We start from the raw sequence: 21,541 nt of genomic DNA on the forward strand, positions 1-21,541 counted from the left end.
TCACAACACAAACAAATAAAGAAACGCACTGTAAAAACAGAAACGTGCCGCAAATGCTCACAACACAACCAAATAAAGAAACGCGCTGCAAATGCTCACAACACAAACCAATAAAGAAACGCGCTGCAAATACTCACAACACAAACAAATAAAGAAACGCGCTGCAGATACTCACAACACATCCAAATACAGAAACGCGCTGCAAATACTCACAACACAAACAAATAAAGAAACGCGCTGCAAATACTCACGACACAAGCAAATAAAGAAACGCTCTGCAAATGCTCACAACACAAACAAATAAAGAAACGCGCTGCAAATACTCACAACACAACCAAATAAAGAAATGCGCTGCAAAAACAGAAACGCGCCACAAATGCTCACAACACAACCAAATAAAGAAATGTGCTGCAAATGCTCACAACACAACCAAATAAAGAAACGAGCTGCAAAAACAGAAACGCGCCGCAAATGCTCACAACACAACCAAATAAAGAAACGATGGTCTGATGTTGCTTAACTATATTCTAAATATAAAAAACAAGAACTTATACAGACAGACATCACATCAGTAGCACAGAGTGAGAAAATGGACATATGGCATGAGAGCGTGAGAACAGTGTGAGTTGTGTGAGGGTTGGATATGACTGACAGTGATCACTGTAGAAACGGACGGAACACAACATCTGACAAGCCAATTAAAAAATAGACCTGTGCATTAAGTGATGCTGTGTAAATGCCGAGCAACAAACCTACAACAGCAACAAGCCAGGGTTGGCTGAATACATTTAGCAGCTTCTACAGTTAAAAGAAAAAAAAAGTAAAGCAATTTTTTTTTTTTATTGTTTTTAAATTAAATCTAAAAATATTTGAAGGTATTAATGCATTATTATTTAATTATTATTGTGTTTAACTTATTAAATTTGTAGTTAACCAGTGCAAAATTATTTAAATAATTAACCCTTCTAGATTGTTGGAGTCTGGGTTTATTTAATGACATGAGACTTTGTGACTTCCTGCGCTTGCTATACTTCATACTTCAATACAATACAAGTACTACAATTTGTTAAAATAAATCTAAATGCAAGACCTAATAAGAACGAGGGAGTGGAATTGGCAACTGAGCTAATGAGTGATCCTCTGTTGCCATCTACCGGTTATTTTGGTAATTTCATATCATTTTCATTTTAAAAGTGTTTGTTTTCCATCAGGTGACAGAAAGGGTTTAAAAGAAGTGTTTTAAAATAAAATGCGCTTCATAGACAAACAGCCCTCAGAGGGTTAAAAGAAGCATGTGTAAATTGGGTTTTGGAGTGCTATTATTACTGTTAGCATGAATTTTGGAGATATCCTGACTTTAAGCACTTTATGCAATGTCTGCTTTTCTTTCCCCACTCTGTAGACTTCGGTAAAGAAAATATGGGTTGTAAGGAGTGTTTATGTTCTGCTCCTCCACCCAAAATCAGTGACCTGATGAACGACGAAGACCTTCTGTACACTCTAAGGCTGAAGCTCGATCCGACTCACTGCACTGTCAAAAACTGGAAGAACTTTGCTAGCCGCTGGGGAATGAGCTACGACGAGCTCACACTTCTAGAGCAGCGCACACACGGTCCCACCTACCACAGTCCCACTCAAGAGTTCCTCCTGCGCTACAACCAGAAACCTGTCACGGAGCTCAGCGCACTCTGCCAGCTTTACCAGCGCATTGATGTGCTTCGATTGCTCCAGAGATGGATGGAGAACGACTGGCCCTCGCGCTGGCAGCAGGCCCATTAGCTGGTACTTCACAATAACTGGACCTCAAAGGAGAAACGTGTTGGTAGAAACTGAAATTCATGACTGCATGGATGGACAGCAGGTCAGAACACACATTACTGAACGGGTGGTACAAAGACAGTTTTTATGAGGTTGTACACTGGACGTAGTTTATTTTTTGGTAACCGTTGGCTGGTTTCATCACTCCATATGTCACCGTCTGGTTAGCTGTATTAGCTATGTGGTAAAATATATGCAACAAATATATGCAGTAGCACCCCAGCACTTCAGTAGAAAATGGAAAGACCACTCAGGTGTGATTACTCATTTAGATTTTGTCTGGAAATTCTCTGTGATTCCAGTCATACAGCATTTAATTTATTTTAATACAAACAGTCATCTGCTGGCGGTGTGTCAGTGTTGGTGGTCTTATGAAGTGTCCTTTAATTAGTAACATATACTATGAGTCATTGTTCTCGATATCTAAATGAGTTAAGACAACCTTTCACCTTTATTCTTGCCTGCATTCTAGTAACAGGGTCATTCTAGAATTAATCACGCAAAAACCGCATCTCCTTTCAGTGTATAAAAATGGAATCTTCTTCATTGTTTTACATGAATTTGAGCATGTAAAACATTGTGATATATATCAAAATTCCCATTGCACTGCTCACTGAGCACTTGAATTTAGTATCATGTTTGGTATGAATGGCACTTATTTTTTTTATTATTATTTTGAGACTTTAAGAAAGATTTAGCATGTCTCTGAGAAAGGAGTGGTAAAATAGCAGTATAACTGCAGAGAACAGTGGATCTGGAAGTTAACTGGACTTTATTGAAAATATTAGTTTAAAAAATGCAGGGTTTTTCAAAATGTATGGTCAAATGTAAATTACAATGCAGGTAGTAGGGTAGAATGTGACATTACCTCTTCTAAACAAGACTTTAAAAACTGTTTGGTTTTGCGCCATGTACTCTACCTAGCTTTTTATTTCCTGTGTCTAAAAATTAAAGCCTGTTTATGTGCATCAGAGGTTCTCTGTTTAAAAATAAAACTTTTATATGCACAGTATCTGAATATTTGTTATACCTACCATTATAGTGTAAATACAAAGTATTTTTCATCTGCAATACATTATGAACTACTGGCATCGCTTGAATGTCAGTGGTGAATAATGGTCTGACATCATCAAAACTGGAGTGAGTGTTAAAATGAATTTTCCATGCAATGATCATATCATAAACTTTATTGAAGTCTTTTGAGAGATTTGTGCCCTTGCAAATATAGGTACATGCTTCATGAAACACACAAAGACATACGTGATATTTAATAGATGTAAAAATTTGACTTATTTTATTTATTTTTTCCAATTTGCAATACTGACAAATATATAGATGTATATAATTGGAATGGAAATTAAGTATAAACAAAAGACTATATATTAGATATTACATAAAAACAGTGACAAATAAGACAGAATTAGAGATTCAGCATATTTTCCTTCATGTTCTTGTCAATGTTTTGAGAAGATATAATCATTGCACATTTAAAGAGAACTTTATACAATTATGTATATAACTGATTATAAAAATAAGTACATCTCTGTTAATACTCTACCCATTTTAAAAGTAAACAGCTGGAGGTTAATTTTTTTTTTTTTACATATTTTACATATGCACTATGCAGTGGGTGTAGAACTACACTAACAAGGCCCTTGGTTTTATTTAAGGTTTAATCTGTTGGCAAACCAAGCATGTTGTTCAAGCTGAGGGCAATCTTGGTGTCATCTTCATTGCTAGTCGTATCAATTACTGGGTAGTCCTTATCAGCATCAGGCTTTGTGACTTTACATGTTCCTCTATTCACTTTTGTAGGGCTGCCTGGTTCTGAAAATATGCCAAAATCTGGTCTTGTAGTACGTGCATTAGACAATCTCAGCCTTTCCCGGATATCTACACTAGCTGTCTGTCCATTGACCCCAACAGACGGAGAAGAAGCTTTAAGATTTGTCTTGACTGAGGAGACCGAGACAACCGCGTCATTAGTTGTTTTTGTAGGGTCAGTACTGAGGTCAACCACTCCAGTGAGTTCTTGTAAGATACTGTCAATGTTGCTGTCAGGTAGGCGGTGAGGCTTGAACAATGGTATATTTTTGGGGAGTTTAATTTCTGCAGTGGTACCATCTACTTCTGGTGCTTTAATGTTAATATCCGCATCCTTTAATTCAGTAGATTTTCTCCATTTGAAGGGCCATTTTACCTTACGCTTGGAGCCCTCAACTTCAGCGTTGATGTCTGGAACATCTACATCAACCCCAGCATTTGGTAGATTCACGTCAACATCAGGAGTACCAACCCCAGGTGCAGATAAGTTCAGATCTTTTCCACATACATCAGCAGCAATGTCGACATCAGGAGATTTGGCTTTTGGACCAGACAGGTTAAACTTTTTGATGGTTGGGTATTTCAGCTTTCCTTTTGGAGCATTAATGTCAACATTTGCAGTGGGAACATCGACATCAACCCCAGCATTTGGTAGACTCACGTCAACATCAGGAGTACCAACCCTAGGTGCAGATAGATTCAGATCTGGTCCACTTACATCAGCAGCAATGTCAGCATCAGGAGATTTGACTTTTGGACTGGACAGGTTAAACTTTTTGAGTGTTGGGAATTTCAACTTTCCTTTGGGAGCATTGATGTCAACATCTGCTGTGGGGACATCGACACCAACCCCAGCTTTTGGTAGACTCGCATCAAGATCAGGAGTACCAACTTCAGGCGCAGATAGGTTAAGATCTGGTCCATTTACATCAGCAGCAATGTCAACATCAGGAGATTTGACTTTTGGACTGGACAGGTTAAACTTTTTGAGTGTTGGGAATTTCAGCTTTCCTTTGGGAGCATTGATGTCAACATCTGCTTTGGGAAGGTTTATATCAGCATCTGGCACTTTGACATCTGCATCAACTGTTGGAGCTGAGAGGCTGAGATCAGAAGCTTCTGTATTTAAGTCAATCTCAGGTGTCTTCAATTTTGGACCAGAAAGGTCAGCTTTTGGTTTCTTAAATGTAATTAGTTTCAGCTTTCCAGACGGAGCCTTTAAGTCTGGGGACTTGATATCTACATTGGGAACACTGACCTCAGCTTTTGGTAAAGTTGCATTTACATCAGCCACACTGACCTCAGCTTTGGGAAGATTTAAGTCAACACTAGGTGAATTTAATTCTCCTTCGAGTTTGGGAATTGAGAGATCTAGATCTGCATTAGCATCCAGCTCAGGCCCTTTTACTTTTGGCCCAGTCAAATTCAGTTTTGGCAAATTGAAATGTGGCATCTTAAATTTTCCAGATGGGGCATTAATGTCAACATCTGGGACTTTAAGGGTAGCATCAGGTCCTTCAAGCTCTGCTTTTGGCAAGTCTAGGTCTACATATGGGGTGGTGAGATTGAGATTTGGTGACTTTAGATTTGCCCCAATGTTTGCACTTGGAGCATTTAAGTCGGCTTTTGGTAAACCAAGGTCTAAAGAAGGAGCAGTAATGTCACCTTTAACTTTAGGTGTTGAAACACTAAGATCAGGTGCTTTAACATCTACATTAGGTGCTTTGAGTTCTGCTGTGGGCATGTTCACATCCACATCAGGTGCATCTAGTTTTGGTGTTTTAACCCGAGGTCCAGAAAGACCAAATTTAGGCAGCTTAAAGTGAGGTACCTTGGCTTTGCTAGAGGGGGCATCAATGTCAATGTCTGGGGCTTCAAGGTCTACATTTGGACTTTTGACATTAGCATTGGGCAAGTTCAGATCCACATCTGGAGCACTAAGTTTGCCATCCACTTTGGGTGCTGAAAGACTGAGATCTGGAGCTTTCAGGTCTAGGTCCGGTCCATGGAGATCTGCCTGTGCATTGAGGTCTACATCTGGACCTTTCATTTTTGGCCCAGATAGATTTATTTTAGGCAGTTTAACATGGGGCTTCTTTACCTTTGCAGATGGAGCTTCTATGCCAATATCTGGTGCCGTCACATCAGCAGCTGGAGTTTTAATGTCTAGATCTGCAGCAGAGAGGTTGAGGTTTGGTGCCTTGACATCTAGATTCGGTCCTTCCAGTTCAGCTTTTGGCAGATTAATATCTACCCCAGGAGCCGACATGTCCAAGTCTGGTGCGTGTACCCCTGCATTTAGACCTGGAGTTTTCAGTTTTGATTTATGTAAGTTTAGCTTTGGCATTTTAAGAGTTGAGAACTTGTGCTTTGCAGTCGGAGCATTAATGTCTACAGCAGGTGCTTTTACATCAATATCCGTGCTCTGTAAATTGACATTTCCTTTTGGGATGCTGATATCTCCATCTATCTTTGGTGCTGAGAGATTTAAATCAGGTGTTGAGACATTGGCATCTAAACCAACCTCTGATGCTTTAACCTTCTGCCCAAATGTGGGTTTCTTAAATGTTGACCACTTTATTTTCCTAGAGGGAGCATTTATATCAGGAGTTTTAATATCTACATCTGGAGCTTCAAGGTTGGCTCTTGGCAGATCAATGTCAACATTTGGTGCACTGACATCTGCATTTACTTTTGGAGCAGAAAGCTTTGTATCAACACTTGCCTCTGGTACTTTCACTTTTGTAGTTTTTGCTTTCTTTAATTTAGGAAATTTGATCTTGCCAGAGGGAGCTTCGATATTAGCTTTTGGTGTTTCGATGTCCAGGTTTGGACCACTGAGCTTCGCTTTTGGCAAGGTCATGTCTACGTCAGGGGTCCCAATTTCTCCATTAATCTTTGGGGCCGACAGATTCAGATCAGGGGTTTTTAGGTCAGCATTTATGTCTGGGGCGGTTAGATTCACATCACCATCAAACTTTGGTTTTTTACCATGAAGACTGAAGGTGGGCATTTTGAACTTGGGCGTTTTGGTCTTCAGTTCAGGTTTGTCCACATTAACAGAAACATCTGGGGTGTTAAGAGTAGGGGTAGAGACACTGACATCAGGTGCTTCTAATGTACCATCCAGACCTGCTCCTTCGAGATTTGGTGCAGACAAGCCAAAAGTTGGCCTTTTGAACCCTGGGTGGCTGAAGTTAGGTGTGGCATCCTTTAGCTCAATCTGTGGCATTTCTGCATTTACTGTTGGGGTTGAGATCCCACCCTTAAGCCTTGGGGCATTTATCTGTCCATTTAGCCCATTAACCTGAACACCTGGTGCTTGAAGTCCTGCCTCACTGTTCAGTCGAAGATCACCAAGAGACTAAAGAGGAAGATGAGATGAAGACATTATGAGACCCAATTATTCTCTATTTTTGCTTTTTCTTTCATTCTCAATGTTGCTTACCAGTCCTGCTTTCAGATCTTTTGCTGTCTTGAGTTCAAGGTTCTTGTCATACGGCTCGAGTATTCTGATCAATTTTAGCACTTCATCTTTACTGAGGTGGTCCAGATGAACGGTTGCAGCAACAAGCTGATCTCCTGCGAGAGACAAAAAGAGAAGATAAGGTATGTTACAGAATCCATTACTATCATTAAGTTTGCTTGTTGTATGACTGAGGCAGCATATAGGGCTGCGTTTACACTTGGCATTAACATGCGACCTGTATCCGGATGTTGTCCACATACACATTGAAAAGACAAGTGTAAACGCGCTTCTGATCGGAATGTTATCTGATCAGCGTGTCCTGCTCCAGAGGTAGTCGAGGACGCATTGTGATCAGATCTCAGTGTAATGTAGACGCAATCCAGCCATCGTGTCTGCATTCGCAGGTTGAAATCACGCAAAACCCCACCCCCTCTCTCGCGAACTGTCAGAAGAAAGACGAAGAACACCCGTGTGGAGCGCTAGTGAGACTCCTACACTTATCTTTGATTTGTAAAATGTCCCGTGACTGAAAATGTTTTTCAAAAGAAAACCTTCAGGGTGACTTTGCACTGGGCCATTCTCTGCAGACTTATTTAAATATTGCGCGGGAAAGACAGATCCGATCAGTTATCCAGATAGAGAAGTCAGCTGATGTTGCCAAGTTTAAACGCGCCGTGTCCTGATTGACTGATGATCCGATCTGCTTGATCAGATCACGGAGATCGCATGTTAATGCCATGTGTAAACGCAGCCTAGGATACATGTGAGTTCTTTACCTTCCTTCAGGTTGATTGCTGGATTTGTGATCCCTGTGACTACGACCCCTCCTTTTTCTGTGTCCTCCAAAGTCTCTGAGAGGGCATGAATCTTTATTTCTCCATTCTGCACATGAACAAGGTGACTTACTACCATACATTAGTGTTTTGTTTATAATCTCATAAATACATAATATTATTTGCAAAAGTAAAAATTATGTGCTATGCCATGGCAAGGATGTAATCAGAGGTATAATGAATGTGTGAAATGCAATTAAAGGTGCTGTAAACTATTGTTAGCCATGTTGAAACTTCTAGCAGACTTAACAATCCGTGTATCATTCGATCATTCGTTTTTTGATTTAATATTGAAAGTAGAAAAATGAGAAAACTGCTCCTTTTTTGTTTTTTTCCAAAAAACAAAAATTCAGCTTAAATTTTCGTTTTTTTGTTCATGGGTGGAAAAATGAATAAACAGCTTCAATATTCGATTTCTACACGTGGGCGGGAATTAAACGCCCCTTTCTGCTGATTGGTCAGCCGAAGATCAACCCGTGCCATCATCAGTTCTTCTGCAGTATGACGCAGCAGAATAATAGCCCTCCACTGCTGCAATTGTACGGATTAATAACCCATTTTATCAATTTCATATTTTTCTGATCAAACAGACTATATAATGAATAGCTCGACACAGGTCTTTCTTCTGTGTAGACCAGCGGTTCTTAAAGTGATAGGGGGTCTGAGAAATAATTTGCTATAGCCAAAAGCATTTCCAGACTGTAAAATCGCTTTTTTTTATCATGATACATAGGCCTACTGTGATTTATTCCAAAGTGACTTATATGATGCATTTAATGTAAAATAATCTAAATGAAGCCTTTTAAAAGACAAGTATTCCCTGTGGTTCATGTTTGTGGCATGCGCCAGAAAGATGCTCAAGGAGACTGAGACGTGCTAAAGCAGCGCATTCTGTTGTTCTCTTTATTTTTCAAAGGCATTACATTTTGTAGTTGATCGAATGATACACGTATACTTAACCATCGAGGCAGGCACGCCCTGACTTCTGATTGGCTAAACAAATCTGATTACGTCTGCCAGGTGTTAGGAATATGTTCTGTGTGCAGTTTTGTTAAAAAATGACAATAATTTTTAAATTGTTATTTTGGTGAGGGTACCAACCATCATGTCTTCACTTCTTTAAATACAACTGACATGTCATGAATACCAGTTTTCAGGAGATCTGTCAAAACAAAAAGCAACAAGACTTGAAGTATTTTTTATCATTACATTAAGGACTATATTATGTGGATATTAATTTTTATAAAAAGTAGGCTACATTTAACATTTTCAAGGAAAATGACTGACCTAAAGCCATTCAACAAAACATTTCATTTTAGTATTTTTAGGAACATACAATGGAAGTACAATGACTAATTGTAATTTGAATCTAAAGCCAGTTTTAGACCTGCTGCTGATTCAAAACAAACATGTTGCAAGCAATCGTCATGTCATCTTTACTCCATAAAATGAGCATATAAGTGCATGGGTGTGTGGTTACTTCCTTGCTTCCTTTTCAACCTCATCCCACACTCCTCGAGGCACTTGTTACATCTATATTGCATCATTTTAGTAGTCTTGTACATTGCTTGGTAATAAAGCTAATCTAAGCACCACTTTTACATGTTTTTAAAAATGAATTGATTGATAGCATTGCTATTTATTTATTTTTAAAAAGTCAGTTATTTACATATTAAATAAAAATAACACGCATTGCGTGTAAAAGAAGGGAAAAGGGAAGTGGCAGGGAAAAGTCAGGAACCGCCTCCAGTTTTTCAAAAACAGATGTAATCAGCTGTAATGCAGTTAATCACATTCACTGGATCTCATAGTGAGAATGTGTTTGTTAAAAAGTGAAGTAAATAAGAAAGGAAGATACTATTCCATGCTGCAAACCACATTGCTTAGAACAAAATATAAACAAATGATGCTTTATGATGCTCCCTTTTGAGGTCTGCAGTCTGGTAACCAATCACATGGGCAGGGGCTTTATGGCATTATGCCATCTTCATTCTCTCTCTGAGGTTTGAGCTAACATTTCACAGGCAAGCAGAGATTTTTTTTTTTTAAAGAAAGAATTGCAGAAACCTTGCATATGTGCAAAGTACAGCCTCTACATGCCCAATTTTTCAAATTTTAGATTATTAAACAACCTCCTAATTTAACTCAAAATAAAATGGTTTTTAACTTGGTAGTCTGTCTCTGTAACAGATTGTGTATGTGTGGTTTGTGTCAGGAATGTTTTAGGAATGGATGGACTGTGGAGAATGAGGAGAACCAGTTTGTTCAGATGAAAGAAAGATGAGGAGATAAATACAAGGTCACTCTGTATCTCTCTTGACTTTTTCCCCCCTAAATATCTATCTTCCAATTTTTTTCTGTTTTGTCTCTCTAAAGCATATTATTCAGACTGCGATTAGAAGGTTCAGATGGTCTTGACAATGAATTTAAGATTTCACAGTCAAGATCAGAACAATATAATTACTCTGCTCAGTAAAGCATTGAGTTTAATCAGCAGCGGGAATCATCTAATGTTTCAGCTTCACCCACCACCACAACAGTTTCCCAAAGACTTGCTTCTAAAATAATCTGATGCTAAAAAAAACCATCACTGTTTTCAAAAGTCATACCATATCATAAATTATTCCTCATTTTTATAGCGTGCACATGATGCATGATTAATTAGTGCTGAAAATTTCAGCTCATCCAAATGTTTCTCCTGTTCACATTTTTGTGACCGTTTTCAATTTACAACTAGTATTAATCAGTAAAACCGCAATAGACTCACATTTATGACAACAATCAGAGCAAAGTGCACATCAAACACAAATATTAAACGAGATATTAAAGGAGCTGTTACAACAACAGAATGGTCTTCTTTAGGTCTGATTTGACATGACAAACCTGCATTTTGCAAGTAACTTAATTTATCAGTTCCCATTAGATGACGCAGGATGATAAATTGCACTATGATGTTCTTTCTGATTCTGTATGATTTATTTAAGCACTGGTCAGAGTGAGTCACTTACCCAATGTTGTTAATGTGAGTTCATCTGTAGCCGTTGATGTTGACCTCTCTAAACTCCAGGTGAATATGACTGTCATCCTCTCTGTCATGGGGTTTCTGTCAGATAAATGCATGTGGAGCCACCAAACAGGTTCTGCAGCACCAGCATGACAACCACACACACACACACACCGAAACTACAGATACAGAGAGTAAGTTTAAAAGTGACTATAAATTTACATGCAAATTTGTGGCATGATGCAGTTAAATGTTTGTGTCATATATTTCAATTTGATTATGATGGGTTTATTATTTGTATGTTTTCTACGTCACAGAGAGCTTCGGTTCAGAATTGCCAAAGCAACAGCGATTTGATCAGTCTTCCCCAAAAACTGGACTTTGAAACTTGCATTTGTTGATTTTCACATTATAAAACGATCATATTTAAACTATGGTGAGCTAATTTATGCTTTAGTCAAGGATGTGGCCAAATATTTAATATTTGTGGGGAACAAAGTTCAAATGTTGTGGTTTTTCCTTAGTAACAACAGCTTAGAAACATCCGATGAGAAAAACTAAAGTGTGTTTTGTCAACAGTGAAATATTGCAAGACTGTTGTGTTTGCAAGGGTTTGGCCTTACAGTCTTGTGCCACACACCCTTAAGTTCTTTCTGAAATGCATATGAATGCATAGCGCTACAGAAAAGTTTTAGCTGGTTGTGTTTTAATAGTTTCAGTAGAGGGAGAGTTCACCCAGAAATATAAAATCTGACCTTATTCTATGTATCAAGGAGATACAGTGTTTTGAAAAAATACTTTGGACCTGAGTGACTTTCATTGTATTGACAAAAAAGTAGACACATTCTTCGGAATATCTTCCACACAAAGTCACACAGGCTTGGAACGACATGAGGGTGAGAAAATGATGACACAATTTTGGGTAAATGATCCCTTTAATGTTAATTCAACACCCACAAATGTATTTCGGAAATGCTTGTTCACATTTGTCAGCACTACTGAGGCATATTCAATCAAATTAACCACCAAACGTCCAACAGGAAACTACTGTCTGGTTGAACAATACTGAAAGTTTGAGAAAGATGTCTAATGAAACAAATCATGAAGTCATTAAGGTGTGAATTTGTTGTTCTGAAATGATTTGCCATTCTGGCATACAATAAAGACATTATTGTAAGAGTTTTTGATTTATTTCATGAACTGTAGTACAGTCACATTTCTTAGTAAATAGTAATACTATTAGTCACCCACCTTGCATCCTTAAGCTCCTGGCAGCAGAAATGGAACCCTTAACCACTATTTATGGCAGAAAATAGCTTCTATGAATTGTTACATTTATAAGAAGAGACTATGGCAATGCAAATGAGTAACCACTCATCTTCACAATACAGGGTTTGTTGGTATTTGTTCACAGAGAGAATTGGTTTAACTCCATGGACACTAAACTGCTGCAGTTGTTAATGTTTACAGTTCAGTACAAAGGTAAAAGTTTATGGATAGAATGAGATTTTACATTTTGAATGTACTCACTACAAGGTAATTGTATATTTGATTGCAGTAAATCAGCAAGACATGGTTATTTAACAATATATAAATAGTAATACTATTAGTCACCCACCTTGCATCCTTACGCTCCTGGCAGCAGAAATGGAACCTTTAACCACTATTTATGGCAGAAAATAGCTTCTATGAATTGTTACATTTATAAGAAGAGACTATGGCAATGCAAATAAGTAACCACTCATCTTCACAATACAGGGTTTGTTGGTATTTGTTCACAGAGAGAATTGGTTTAACTCCATGGACACTAAACTGCTGCAGTTGTTAATGTTTACAGTTCAGTACAAAGGTAAAAGTTTATGGATAGAATGAGATTTTACATTTTGAATGTACTCACTACAAGGTAATTGTATATTTGATTGCAGTAAATCAGCAAGACATGGTTATTTAACAATATATGAGTGATTGTTAAATCAAGGAAACGTTTCTGTCCTCTTGAATTATTTAGGTTTTATTTATTTTTTTAAGAACAGTTAATTTAGTTTTAGCAACACTTATTCTACAAATGTACACTATTTCTTTAAAAACGTGACACTTTGGCCAGCTTCAAGGCCTTTATCAGACGACTGAGAATTTGCCTTTTTTTTTGTGCCTATTATAATACATTCAAACAATATGTGTCTCTTTAATTACTAGAGTGTTTTGTGGAAAATTAATCTGGACTTTTGGACATACATTTATTTTAAAAAATGTTGATGTTCGGTAATTCTGCTTCACGCTTCTGTGTAAAACTTGTATATTTGTGTACAACTTTGTATTTTTTAACATACTGTTATCATAGCATCACACCAAGCATTTTAGAGTTTTTAAAAGTTTTTTTTTTTGAGTTAGAAATGAAAAGGGACAGGCAAGAGCATCTCCAAAAACATCTCCCTTTAAACTTTTTTTTTTTTACATCGTGATCTGAGAGTATTTGTTAGTGTCATCATCAAACTGGTTTAATTCACAAATTAATGATTTCTTTTTTTATTTTAATTTCAGTATGTTGAGTGACTGATAGCTATGGCTTAGCCAACGGTTTCTCCAAAAACTAAACCATCACACACAATTAAGAATCCACCCAGTAAAATGTAGTTTGAAGAAGTTACATTTTTCAAGATTTCAAATAGGCTAGTCAAAAGTGCATCTAACTGAAGAATCACCCATTTATGACCCTCATTTAGCCATTTTCACTGTGTACTCAGCAAAGCTCCTATTGACTGCACTGTCATGAAAACCACAGATATATTACCGAACCTCAAAAGAAAGTGTTTGAGAGAGGAAAGCACCTTGTGTGCTTAGCATAGGCTAATGCATGAAGGCTGACTGTGGTATTGAGCTTGTGCACATGTTGTGACAAGAGCAGTGCTTTTGCCTTAAGGGAGGACTTTGGAGTTGAGTCTTTGACTTTTATTTATTCGTGTTACATCTAAGTCTTAGTGTCTGGGCTTCAGGTACGAACTTGTCTCTTTCATTGTATCTCTGTAATGAAATGCAGTCAACCAGCAACCAGGAAACAAAAGCTCTCCTCTAGCCATAAACATGTTAAGGCCTCATCATTAATTAAGGAAGAACCTCATAGTGGTGGAAGCAAAAACCCAGGAATGAAAGTTGCTTCAGTCTTCATGCAGACAGAGGAACAGGTGTCTAAATGAGTACTGCAAACTAGAGGAGCACAAAAAGAGCATTTTACTCCGGTTGGTCCAAGTTGAGAGTTTAATTTTTTAGGTCTTTTGTTTACTGCTGTCACTGTGGTACTATGCTGTGCTAAGAAATGTGGTTAAGCAACTGCTAGTTTGAATTGTGAAAAACACATTTTTGTCATTGCACACACCACCATCGGCACAGTACTGAATGTTTCAGATACCACCGATCCGGTTGTGACATACTCGAATTGTTTTAGAAACACTAACAATTAAGATGCAAAACAAATGCCACGAATAGTTCATAGCACACAAGTTGATTTCTAAGTAACAAAATGTTTATCCAATTTACATTATGTTCCGACCCTAATACATCATATAGATTAAAAAAGATTTTAAACTTTAGATAAACAACAATATAAATGCATACTTTTAAATAAAATTGGATGCTATCTCTTCAAATCAAGTTCAGTTGAATGAAATGTACAACTTTTTGTAAACTGAGTCAGATATTTTTATAAAACATTTATAAAAACAGGCAATATCCAAGTCAGCCTTCTTGCTGAAGGTCCTCTTTCCATGTTTAACAATGCTACCGGCTCTGGTGAGTTTTATAGTTTCTAATTATATATTAAGTAGATATGCCTATATTTTCTGTCAGTATCTCACTAAACAAATTGTAAAGAAATCGTTTGGGATTTTTACATAATTTCCCTCGTTTTAAGTATAGGTCCTTTAGTATACAAACACCAGAAAAACAAAATGGCTGCTGTATTTACATGGGTGATCTGCAAAACATGATTATTTTGTCAACAAATAGAAAAGAATCTGTCTCCCAGAAATTCAGATTTCACATTTTCTTACCTTTATCCTCAAGTGGGATAAAGCTAAACATGTTTGACTTGCCATCCCTGAAATGGGCTACTTACAGAAGATTATACTTTATTTAATATTAGAGTAGTAGTAGAAGTGAATAAAAAATAGAGGTGGGGGGAGGAGGAGGGAAGCCTGAAGAATGTTCATGAAGGTGAGGTAAGTGTTAAAGGAGTTTATATTAAAGGCCCTAGTAATTATAGTTCTTCATAGTAGTCAGTCTCGCACTGTCTAAACCAATTCATGACTCGCTGCAAAAATAATACAAAGTCTATATGTAGTGACAGCATAAGGTCTTTGTTCTGCCATAGAGACGCACATCTCCACTCAGACAGTGACAGCACAGGGGTCAGGGTCAAATTCAGAGTCCTCTGATGTAGACGAGAATGAACATGTTCTTGATTGCTTTAAGATAAGATGTTTCTGTGTTCCAGATTGTAGCCTAATTATTGTTTTATAGAGTTTTCATATGGTATGTTTGGATAGTTCTAGCATTTTCATGTAGCCGGGATGTCCGTAAATAAATTGAGGGTCTATAATCAATGTATATCCCAAATATATACTTGTGGTTTCAGACATGTCTGACATTTCTGTTGGTTCCGAGTCTTTCCTCTAACATGCATGGCCATTGAGTCAGTGTTGTTGGCACTTGTATAGTATCTTTTTAAACTAGGTGCGGCAGGGATTGAGCATCGTGAGCACACTTCAGAAGAATGCCACCACTCCACCTTCTCATTCAGGTATTTGTAACTCAATGCAACTGCACAGCTCAGGCCAAAGAGGACAGTAAAAAAAGACCATTGTTTTTACAGATAATATACAGTGCACAGTGCATACAGTGTGAATGATTAAGAGGTAGCAATATTGAACGTTCTTCAAATATGGTCTCTGTGAAAAGTTAAAGGTGTTTAAATTGTACCTCGTGTGAAAATTCTGTTGTTTTTCTTTTTCTTTTTAGATATAAAAAGCAATAGAAATTCCCACCACATTTCAAATTCTGTATTGAGTTTAGAAGCATTCTGTGATGGAAATGACAAATTAAATAATTTTACAATAAAATGCGGATTTTGTCTTGTTAATAGCTACAAATTGTTACTATTTTTTTGCGCAATTTGTAGTGAAAACATCGTAATTTCAGAAATCTTTATAGAAATAATTTTCACATAAAATAAATAGTGATTACAAATTGATTTCACTGTTTACTCAGTTTCCAAGACTGTTTTAATGTGACCCTCGTGTAACAAAAATAAATGGTTAATTTAATAAATGTCCCTGGGACATAAAAGTGCCTAGAGTTGAAGAAACACATTTCTTATATGCCTGTCAAGCTAGTGACATTGGATATGTTTTTGTTTTCTGTACATTCCAATATAATTGGTTTCCTCTGAAACAAAATTCACTTTTTACTCTTTTTATAGAACATGAAAACAATGCAAAGTTGAATTTTCTATGCCCATTTCTGATTTAGTTTAGTGGTTTAGTGCTGGTCACTAAAAGGACAGTTGGTCGTACAAGGCCAACAAGGAGCCTTTAGTATTATTACCATTGTGCCCTTCATTAAGGCACTTAAACCCAGTTTACTCCAGTGGGATTGCTCTTTAATGATAAAAAGTCACTTCATGAATCCTAAATAACTACTGCATTTTGAGAGCTGCTTCCTTATGAACACGCAAACAGTTGCAGATCCCTTTGGATATGTTGTGTTTAACATGTCCCAGCATTTCTTAAGGCAGTAGTCCTGCTCGGGGCATCTTATATGCGTTCATAACCTGACATGTGTGAGTGAGTTAGATGAATTAGAAACACCCAAAGAATTTAAGAGCCAGAGAACTATTTGTATTCAAGGAAAACAGCACTAAGATCGTTCTGATAAGTCTCTTAAGACAATAGTGCTTGTGTTTCTCAATGAGCACATTTTTGTGAAACTGACCTGATAAGCTAAAGCATCTTTGTGAGGCTTCTTCTGATGTCCTAAAGGAGGAGTGAGGCATGAGGTCTAGCACTGCACCTCAGGCATTTGTTCACTCACATACTACATTCCTTAACCAGCCTAATACTGCTCAACCAACGCGCAGCACAAACACACTTTGACTTAGCCTATTAATTTAGGTGGAATTCAGGTCAACTCTAATTCCAAAACTGTAGTGCATTGCACACTGCACGTATATGCACGGCTGCAGGGTAAACTGAAATATTTCCTTTAATAAAGGCCATAAATTATAACGTTTAGAAAAACTAAATTTAGTTTATAGTAGCTACATAACAAGGGACACGACATTCACATCCGTAATTTACATTTAAATTAGAATCCAAATCGCAAAGCATTTTAGCGATGTAACGGAAATCAATTTTCTTCTTTACTGTGATATAATCGAGTTTTGACATTTTAATAAAAAATTACAAGGTTAAAACATTTTTAAATATACATTTCAAATAGTAAAATAAACATGCATTTTAAAAAAATGCATCAATAACATGCGTTTAAAAAAAAATAGAGCAAGTCACCATGAAACAGAAACATCTGGACTTTTCACTAGTGATGTGAAGAAAGAATGTAGGGCAGGACTTTTTACTATCGAAAACTTATTGGATTGTAGAAAGCGGGCGTTGCAAACTAAATGGATGATTGAATGAAACTCATCTGAAAATTGAACAAGCTTTCAACACTGCTTTACACATCATCAGAGAGAAGTCGTAGTGAAGAGGTCACAATTTGTTTATGTGTGCAGTGATAAATCATTTATATTTACACTATAAAAAAACTACATTTTGATTTCATGACTTTAAATAATCTGGATTCAGTCTGATTTATTGAATAAGTGTTTGTCATTGCTTCATAAAAGCCTACTTATGATTGTTGATAAGTTTACTCAGCATTTTATTGTGCACATCTCCTACTGCATATATTTAGCTTTAGAAGTCAGAATTATCTATAGGTTACACAGGTTCAGTGATCGCACACCATAAAAATTCATGCATAGCTTGTTCTTAGGATCAAAATTAACTAAATTATAGCAGAGATCAAACATTACTAAGAACCATGTCTTTATTGAGTTGAAATAAAAAAAAAATTCATCATACTAAAATGTTTATTTATCATACAAAAACATGAACATACACAGTATGTTTGAAAGACTGGCTGTTACTGTTAAAAGAAACAATGATAAGTTGACATTTCATTCTGCGATGATGAGAATCTCTTGCTCTGCTTCAGTCAGTTCTGTCATCACATTCTCCCTAACCGGAGACATCGGCTCTCCTTTCTTGCAAGCGCTCAGCTTTGGATTGTCCCTTAAACAAGCACATGCACAGACATTTAAATACATTCACATCAAAGCATGTGGCCATTTTGGTCGGTCCTATCATATGGCTTTAAAATATAACACTTATGGACAACTTTCCAAATGCCAAAAAGTAGGAGAAAGAAGCAGTAATCAGATACTTCTCTAGTTTCACCCTCGAACTGACTTCACATTTAACTCTTATGTTGATTAGCCCCTCCCCCTTCAATCCTGCACTGACTCAGGCCCTTATTATTCAACTCGGGCCTGAGCATTGCATAATGGCAATGTATTTCCTTTCATAGTGAGCAGGCACCACCCTTCTCTAAACTACTATATTGACTCTCACTTTACCCAAGCAATTAGTTACACCTATGTTGTTCACATATCAACTGGGTAACAGCACCACTCCCATTAGTTTAGTCTCTTGGTGTTAACAGGTTTATCCCACTACTGCCCCTGCTGGCCACAGGTGGTACTGACAGCCAGAAATAAACCGTAGAAGATGAATTGGACAGTGTGAGGGCTTGCCATCGGCCATGTTGATTCATTTATTTACATAATCACATACTTACACACAGGCTGACTTACTTCTTGAAGCTGAAGGCCCCCCAGAGGCCGCTGATGGTGGCCTGCAGGCCTGGACTGTTCTCATTGTTGACAGTACTCTTTTTCCCACTTGCTTTCTTCCTCAGACCGCTGGGCCTAGCAGGGGCAGAGGTCTCGATTTTACCACCTTTACCCTGGCCACAAGGCTGTTTCCGAGACAACCCTGAAACCTAGAGCACATGTGTAGGAAGTTAGACTGAGGGTGGAGGTGTGGGGAAAAATCATATCAATGTTTAATTCCCCCCCACTCCCACAATCTACGTTGTAAGGAAATGGAAATGCAGACTGTGGTTTTGGGTCATGATTAGACGGACGTGCCTTTGTTCTGTTCAGAGCAGGTTTCGGCTTGTCTGTGGGAAAACTGCTTGGGCTTTTGGAGCCATCTGAATCTCTCTCTTTTTCCTTTGACAAGAATAAAAAACCCAGAAATAACTGATAAATGGTCAATGATAAAATTCAATACTATTTTGTTTAAATAAATTACAAATAAAACACTAAAAAGGAAATTGATCAATTAAATGCTACAAGTAAATTGCAGTCATTACAACATTATAATATACAGTATAAAAACGAATATTTATTGAGATGTGCTAAACACCACATTGAACTGTAATTGAATTATGGAGTTTTTTTTTTTTTTTTAAAGAAACTGAGCATTAGATGACAGAAAAGTTATCTTAAATATAAAATCTATAAAAACAGCAAATGAGCATGCATAATTAAAAATCCAATCCAATATACATATATCATGCATCCCTAATATTAGAATTAGGGGTGTCCCCGACTAAGGATTTACATAGTCGAATCAGAATTGCCGAATCTTGCTGATATTTGACTGATAGTGGAATCATGTGTGCTGGGGGTAAAATATATTACCAAGAGTCAAGTAGTCAGACATTCGACAGTCACGTTAACACACAGGGAAAATGTGTAACGACGCCTCGCAGATACAAATAACGTTTTATGTTTTGATTAATAGATAGTTAACATTGGTCGGCCGCATATCATGTTGTTTATTTCTTATCAGAGCTGATGAAACTGAAGATTTGTACTAAATAAAACCAAATAATCCACACATAAGATGAAATCAACAGATGCAAGAAGTATTCGATGAAGTCCGTGTGCATGTTTACTCTAATTGTATAGAGATTTTCATTATCTTTCATTGATTTTGAAGCATATATCTGCCACATAAAACTCCATGCAATCACATAAATATGAGCTGCCGCTCAAACAGCCCTGAACAAAAACAAACCTTTTCATTTTCTCCAAACACAAATATGCATTGGATAGTTTGCCAGATCTGTTTCACCAATATGACAGTGAAGATAATATCTCTGGTTTTTCCGTGGGTGCTCAGCCATTCGGCGCCTACGTTCACAGCAACCAAAAATCAAATTAGAACTGGCTGAAATGTTTTGAAATTTTGTACCCTACCTGACCGAAAAAAAAACATTTAGTCTTTCACTCTGCCTGTGTCAATTTGAGTCTTGTTAAAGATTTAAATCCCTGTCGGTCATGGATCACGGAAAGTGAAACTTAAATCTGTCACAGGAGTGGTTGGATTTATTCACGCACGTAAAAAATATTCTTTAAAAGCTTCTTTCTTTTCACATTCTTATTTACAGCATTATCGTAATAGGCTGTATATTAACTTATTGGGAGAAAACCGGTAGTTTAAATCATTGAACACCCCCATATAGCCAAAATAGCATGATCCTCGTTTCGTAACACCTCTGCGAATATTCGACTGTGATTGGCAGTCGAATCAGGCTCACCCTATCGAAGCATCGAATCTTCGACTATTCGGGGTCACCCCTAATTAGAACTAAGTAAATTGTTGTAAATTACTATACTATAATTAAGACATTTAGCAAGCACCTTAAAGGGATAGCTCAACCCAAAATGAAAAATCGTCATAATTTACATCATTTTATCTGCAGAACTTAAAAGAAGATGTAATGGTAACCGACCAGGGCTGTGTTTCCCAAAAGCATCGTACGCCTAAGTTGATCGTAGCTCCATTGGTTTCAATGGGTCTATGATGTACTTAAGCTTACGATGCTTTTGGGAAACGCAGCCCAGTTTGGTTACCATTGATTCCATTGTATGGGGGAAAAATAGAGAGACAATGACGGTGAGTAAATGATGACAGCATTTTCATTTTTGGGTGAAATATTCTTTTATGGTTGACAGTATCAAATATGAATGGATTTTCTCACCAGTGTTAATTTAGTCAATGAAGATGACGATTATTCGAATATTCGTTAACGAACATTTTTTCTGTGACTAAGACGAGACGTTCACGAGCTAAAACTAATATCTGATGATAAAAACTATGACGAAATTTATGCCTCGTCTTCGTTAACAAGACGAGACGGGACTATAATGTTATTTGAGGACTACCGGACATTCAAAATACATCCTATAGGCTACTGTCTTGTCCTTCAAAATGTGCGTCCCTGTCATTGGATTGCAATCGGATAAGGGGCGTTTGCATATCTAGTCTCAGTATGGCAGCCACAGTGGATGGATAGTAGGGCTGCACGATAAATCGCATGCGATATTTAACGCGCATCTTATCAGTAAAGCCGGTTCTGTAATCAGCGGTAAATCTCCATCACCTGCGGGCTTTCACATTGAGCAGC

General features: G+C 37.3%; 3 protein-coding genes across 5 annotated transcripts in view; 1 reads left to right on the plus strand and 2 right to left on the minus strand.

Moving 5' to 3' along the window:
• Positions 1 to 2,828, plus strand: part of LOC107670840 (ectodysplasin-A receptor-associated adapter protein-like) — a 10,162-nt gene extending 7,334 nt beyond the window's left edge. For both annotated transcript variants that reach the window (XM_016463617.1, XM_016463616.1), the window contains exon 6: positions 1,403 to 2,828. In XM_016463617.1, the coding sequence (XP_016319103.1) occupies positions 1,403 to 1,779 (377 nt within the window). In that variant the 3' untranslated portion in view covers positions 1,780 to 2,828. The remainder of the gene's footprint in view (positions 1 to 1,402) is intronic.
• A 476-nt stretch (positions 2,829 to 3,304) lies between these two features.
• LOC107670803 (neuroblast differentiation-associated protein AHNAK-like) lies at positions 3,305 to 11,022 on the minus strand. Of its 2 annotated transcripts, XM_016463570.1 has the most exons (6): positions 10,953 to 11,022; positions 9,046 to 9,106; positions 7,888 to 7,993; positions 7,091 to 7,224; positions 4,943 to 7,006; positions 3,305 to 4,900 (listed from the first exon to the last, which is right to left on the minus strand). In XM_016463570.1, the coding sequence occupies exons 2-6, from the start codon at positions 9,049 to 9,051 to the stop codon at positions 3,491 to 3,493; spliced, it is 3,720 nt and encodes a 1,239-aa protein (XP_016319056.1). In that variant the 5' UTR covers positions 9,052 to 9,106; positions 10,953 to 11,022; the 3' UTR covers positions 3,305 to 3,490. The 2 variants fall into 2 exon arrangements, with proteins under 2 accessions (XP_016319056.1, XP_016319055.1); XM_016463569.1 differs by having other exon boundaries at positions 3,305 to 7,006.
• Positions 11,023 to 18,119: 7,097 nt separating this feature from the next.
• The window catches only part of LOC107670802 (exonuclease 1-like), a 14,039-nt gene continuing 10,617 nt past the window's right edge, over positions 18,120 to 21,541 (minus strand). Inside the window, exons 12-14 of the mRNA XM_016463568.1 lie at positions 19,212 to 19,295; positions 18,876 to 19,063; positions 18,120 to 18,294 (exon numbers count right to left, since the gene is read on the minus strand). Coding sequence (XP_016319054.1) covers positions 18,180 to 18,294; positions 18,876 to 19,063; positions 19,212 to 19,295 — 387 coding nt within the window. The 3' untranslated portion in view covers positions 18,120 to 18,179. The remainder of the gene's footprint in view (positions 18,295 to 18,875; positions 19,064 to 19,211; positions 19,296 to 21,541) is intronic.

Source organism: Sinocyclocheilus anshuiensis, unplaced genomic scaffold (genome assembly GCF_001515605.1).
Source record: "Sinocyclocheilus anshuiensis isolate Anshui unplaced genomic scaffold, SAMN03320099.WGS_v1.1 scaffold784, whole genome shotgun sequence".
Taxonomy (NCBI): Eukaryota; Metazoa; Chordata; class Actinopteri; order Cypriniformes; family Cyprinidae; genus Sinocyclocheilus; species Sinocyclocheilus anshuiensis.

Excerpts from the sequence above, each read along its gene's own strand:
- LOC107670803 (XM_016463569.1), bottom strand. Across the intron at positions 7,225-7,887 it reads AGCAATCAACCTGAAGGAAG|GAGATCAGCTTGTTGCTGCA; the intron begins GTAAAGAACTCA and ends TGTCTCTCGCAG. Across the intron at positions 7,007-7,090 it reads AAGATCTGAAAGCAGGACTG|TCTCTTGGTGATCTTCGACT; the intron begins GTAAGCAACATT and ends CTTCCTCTTTAG.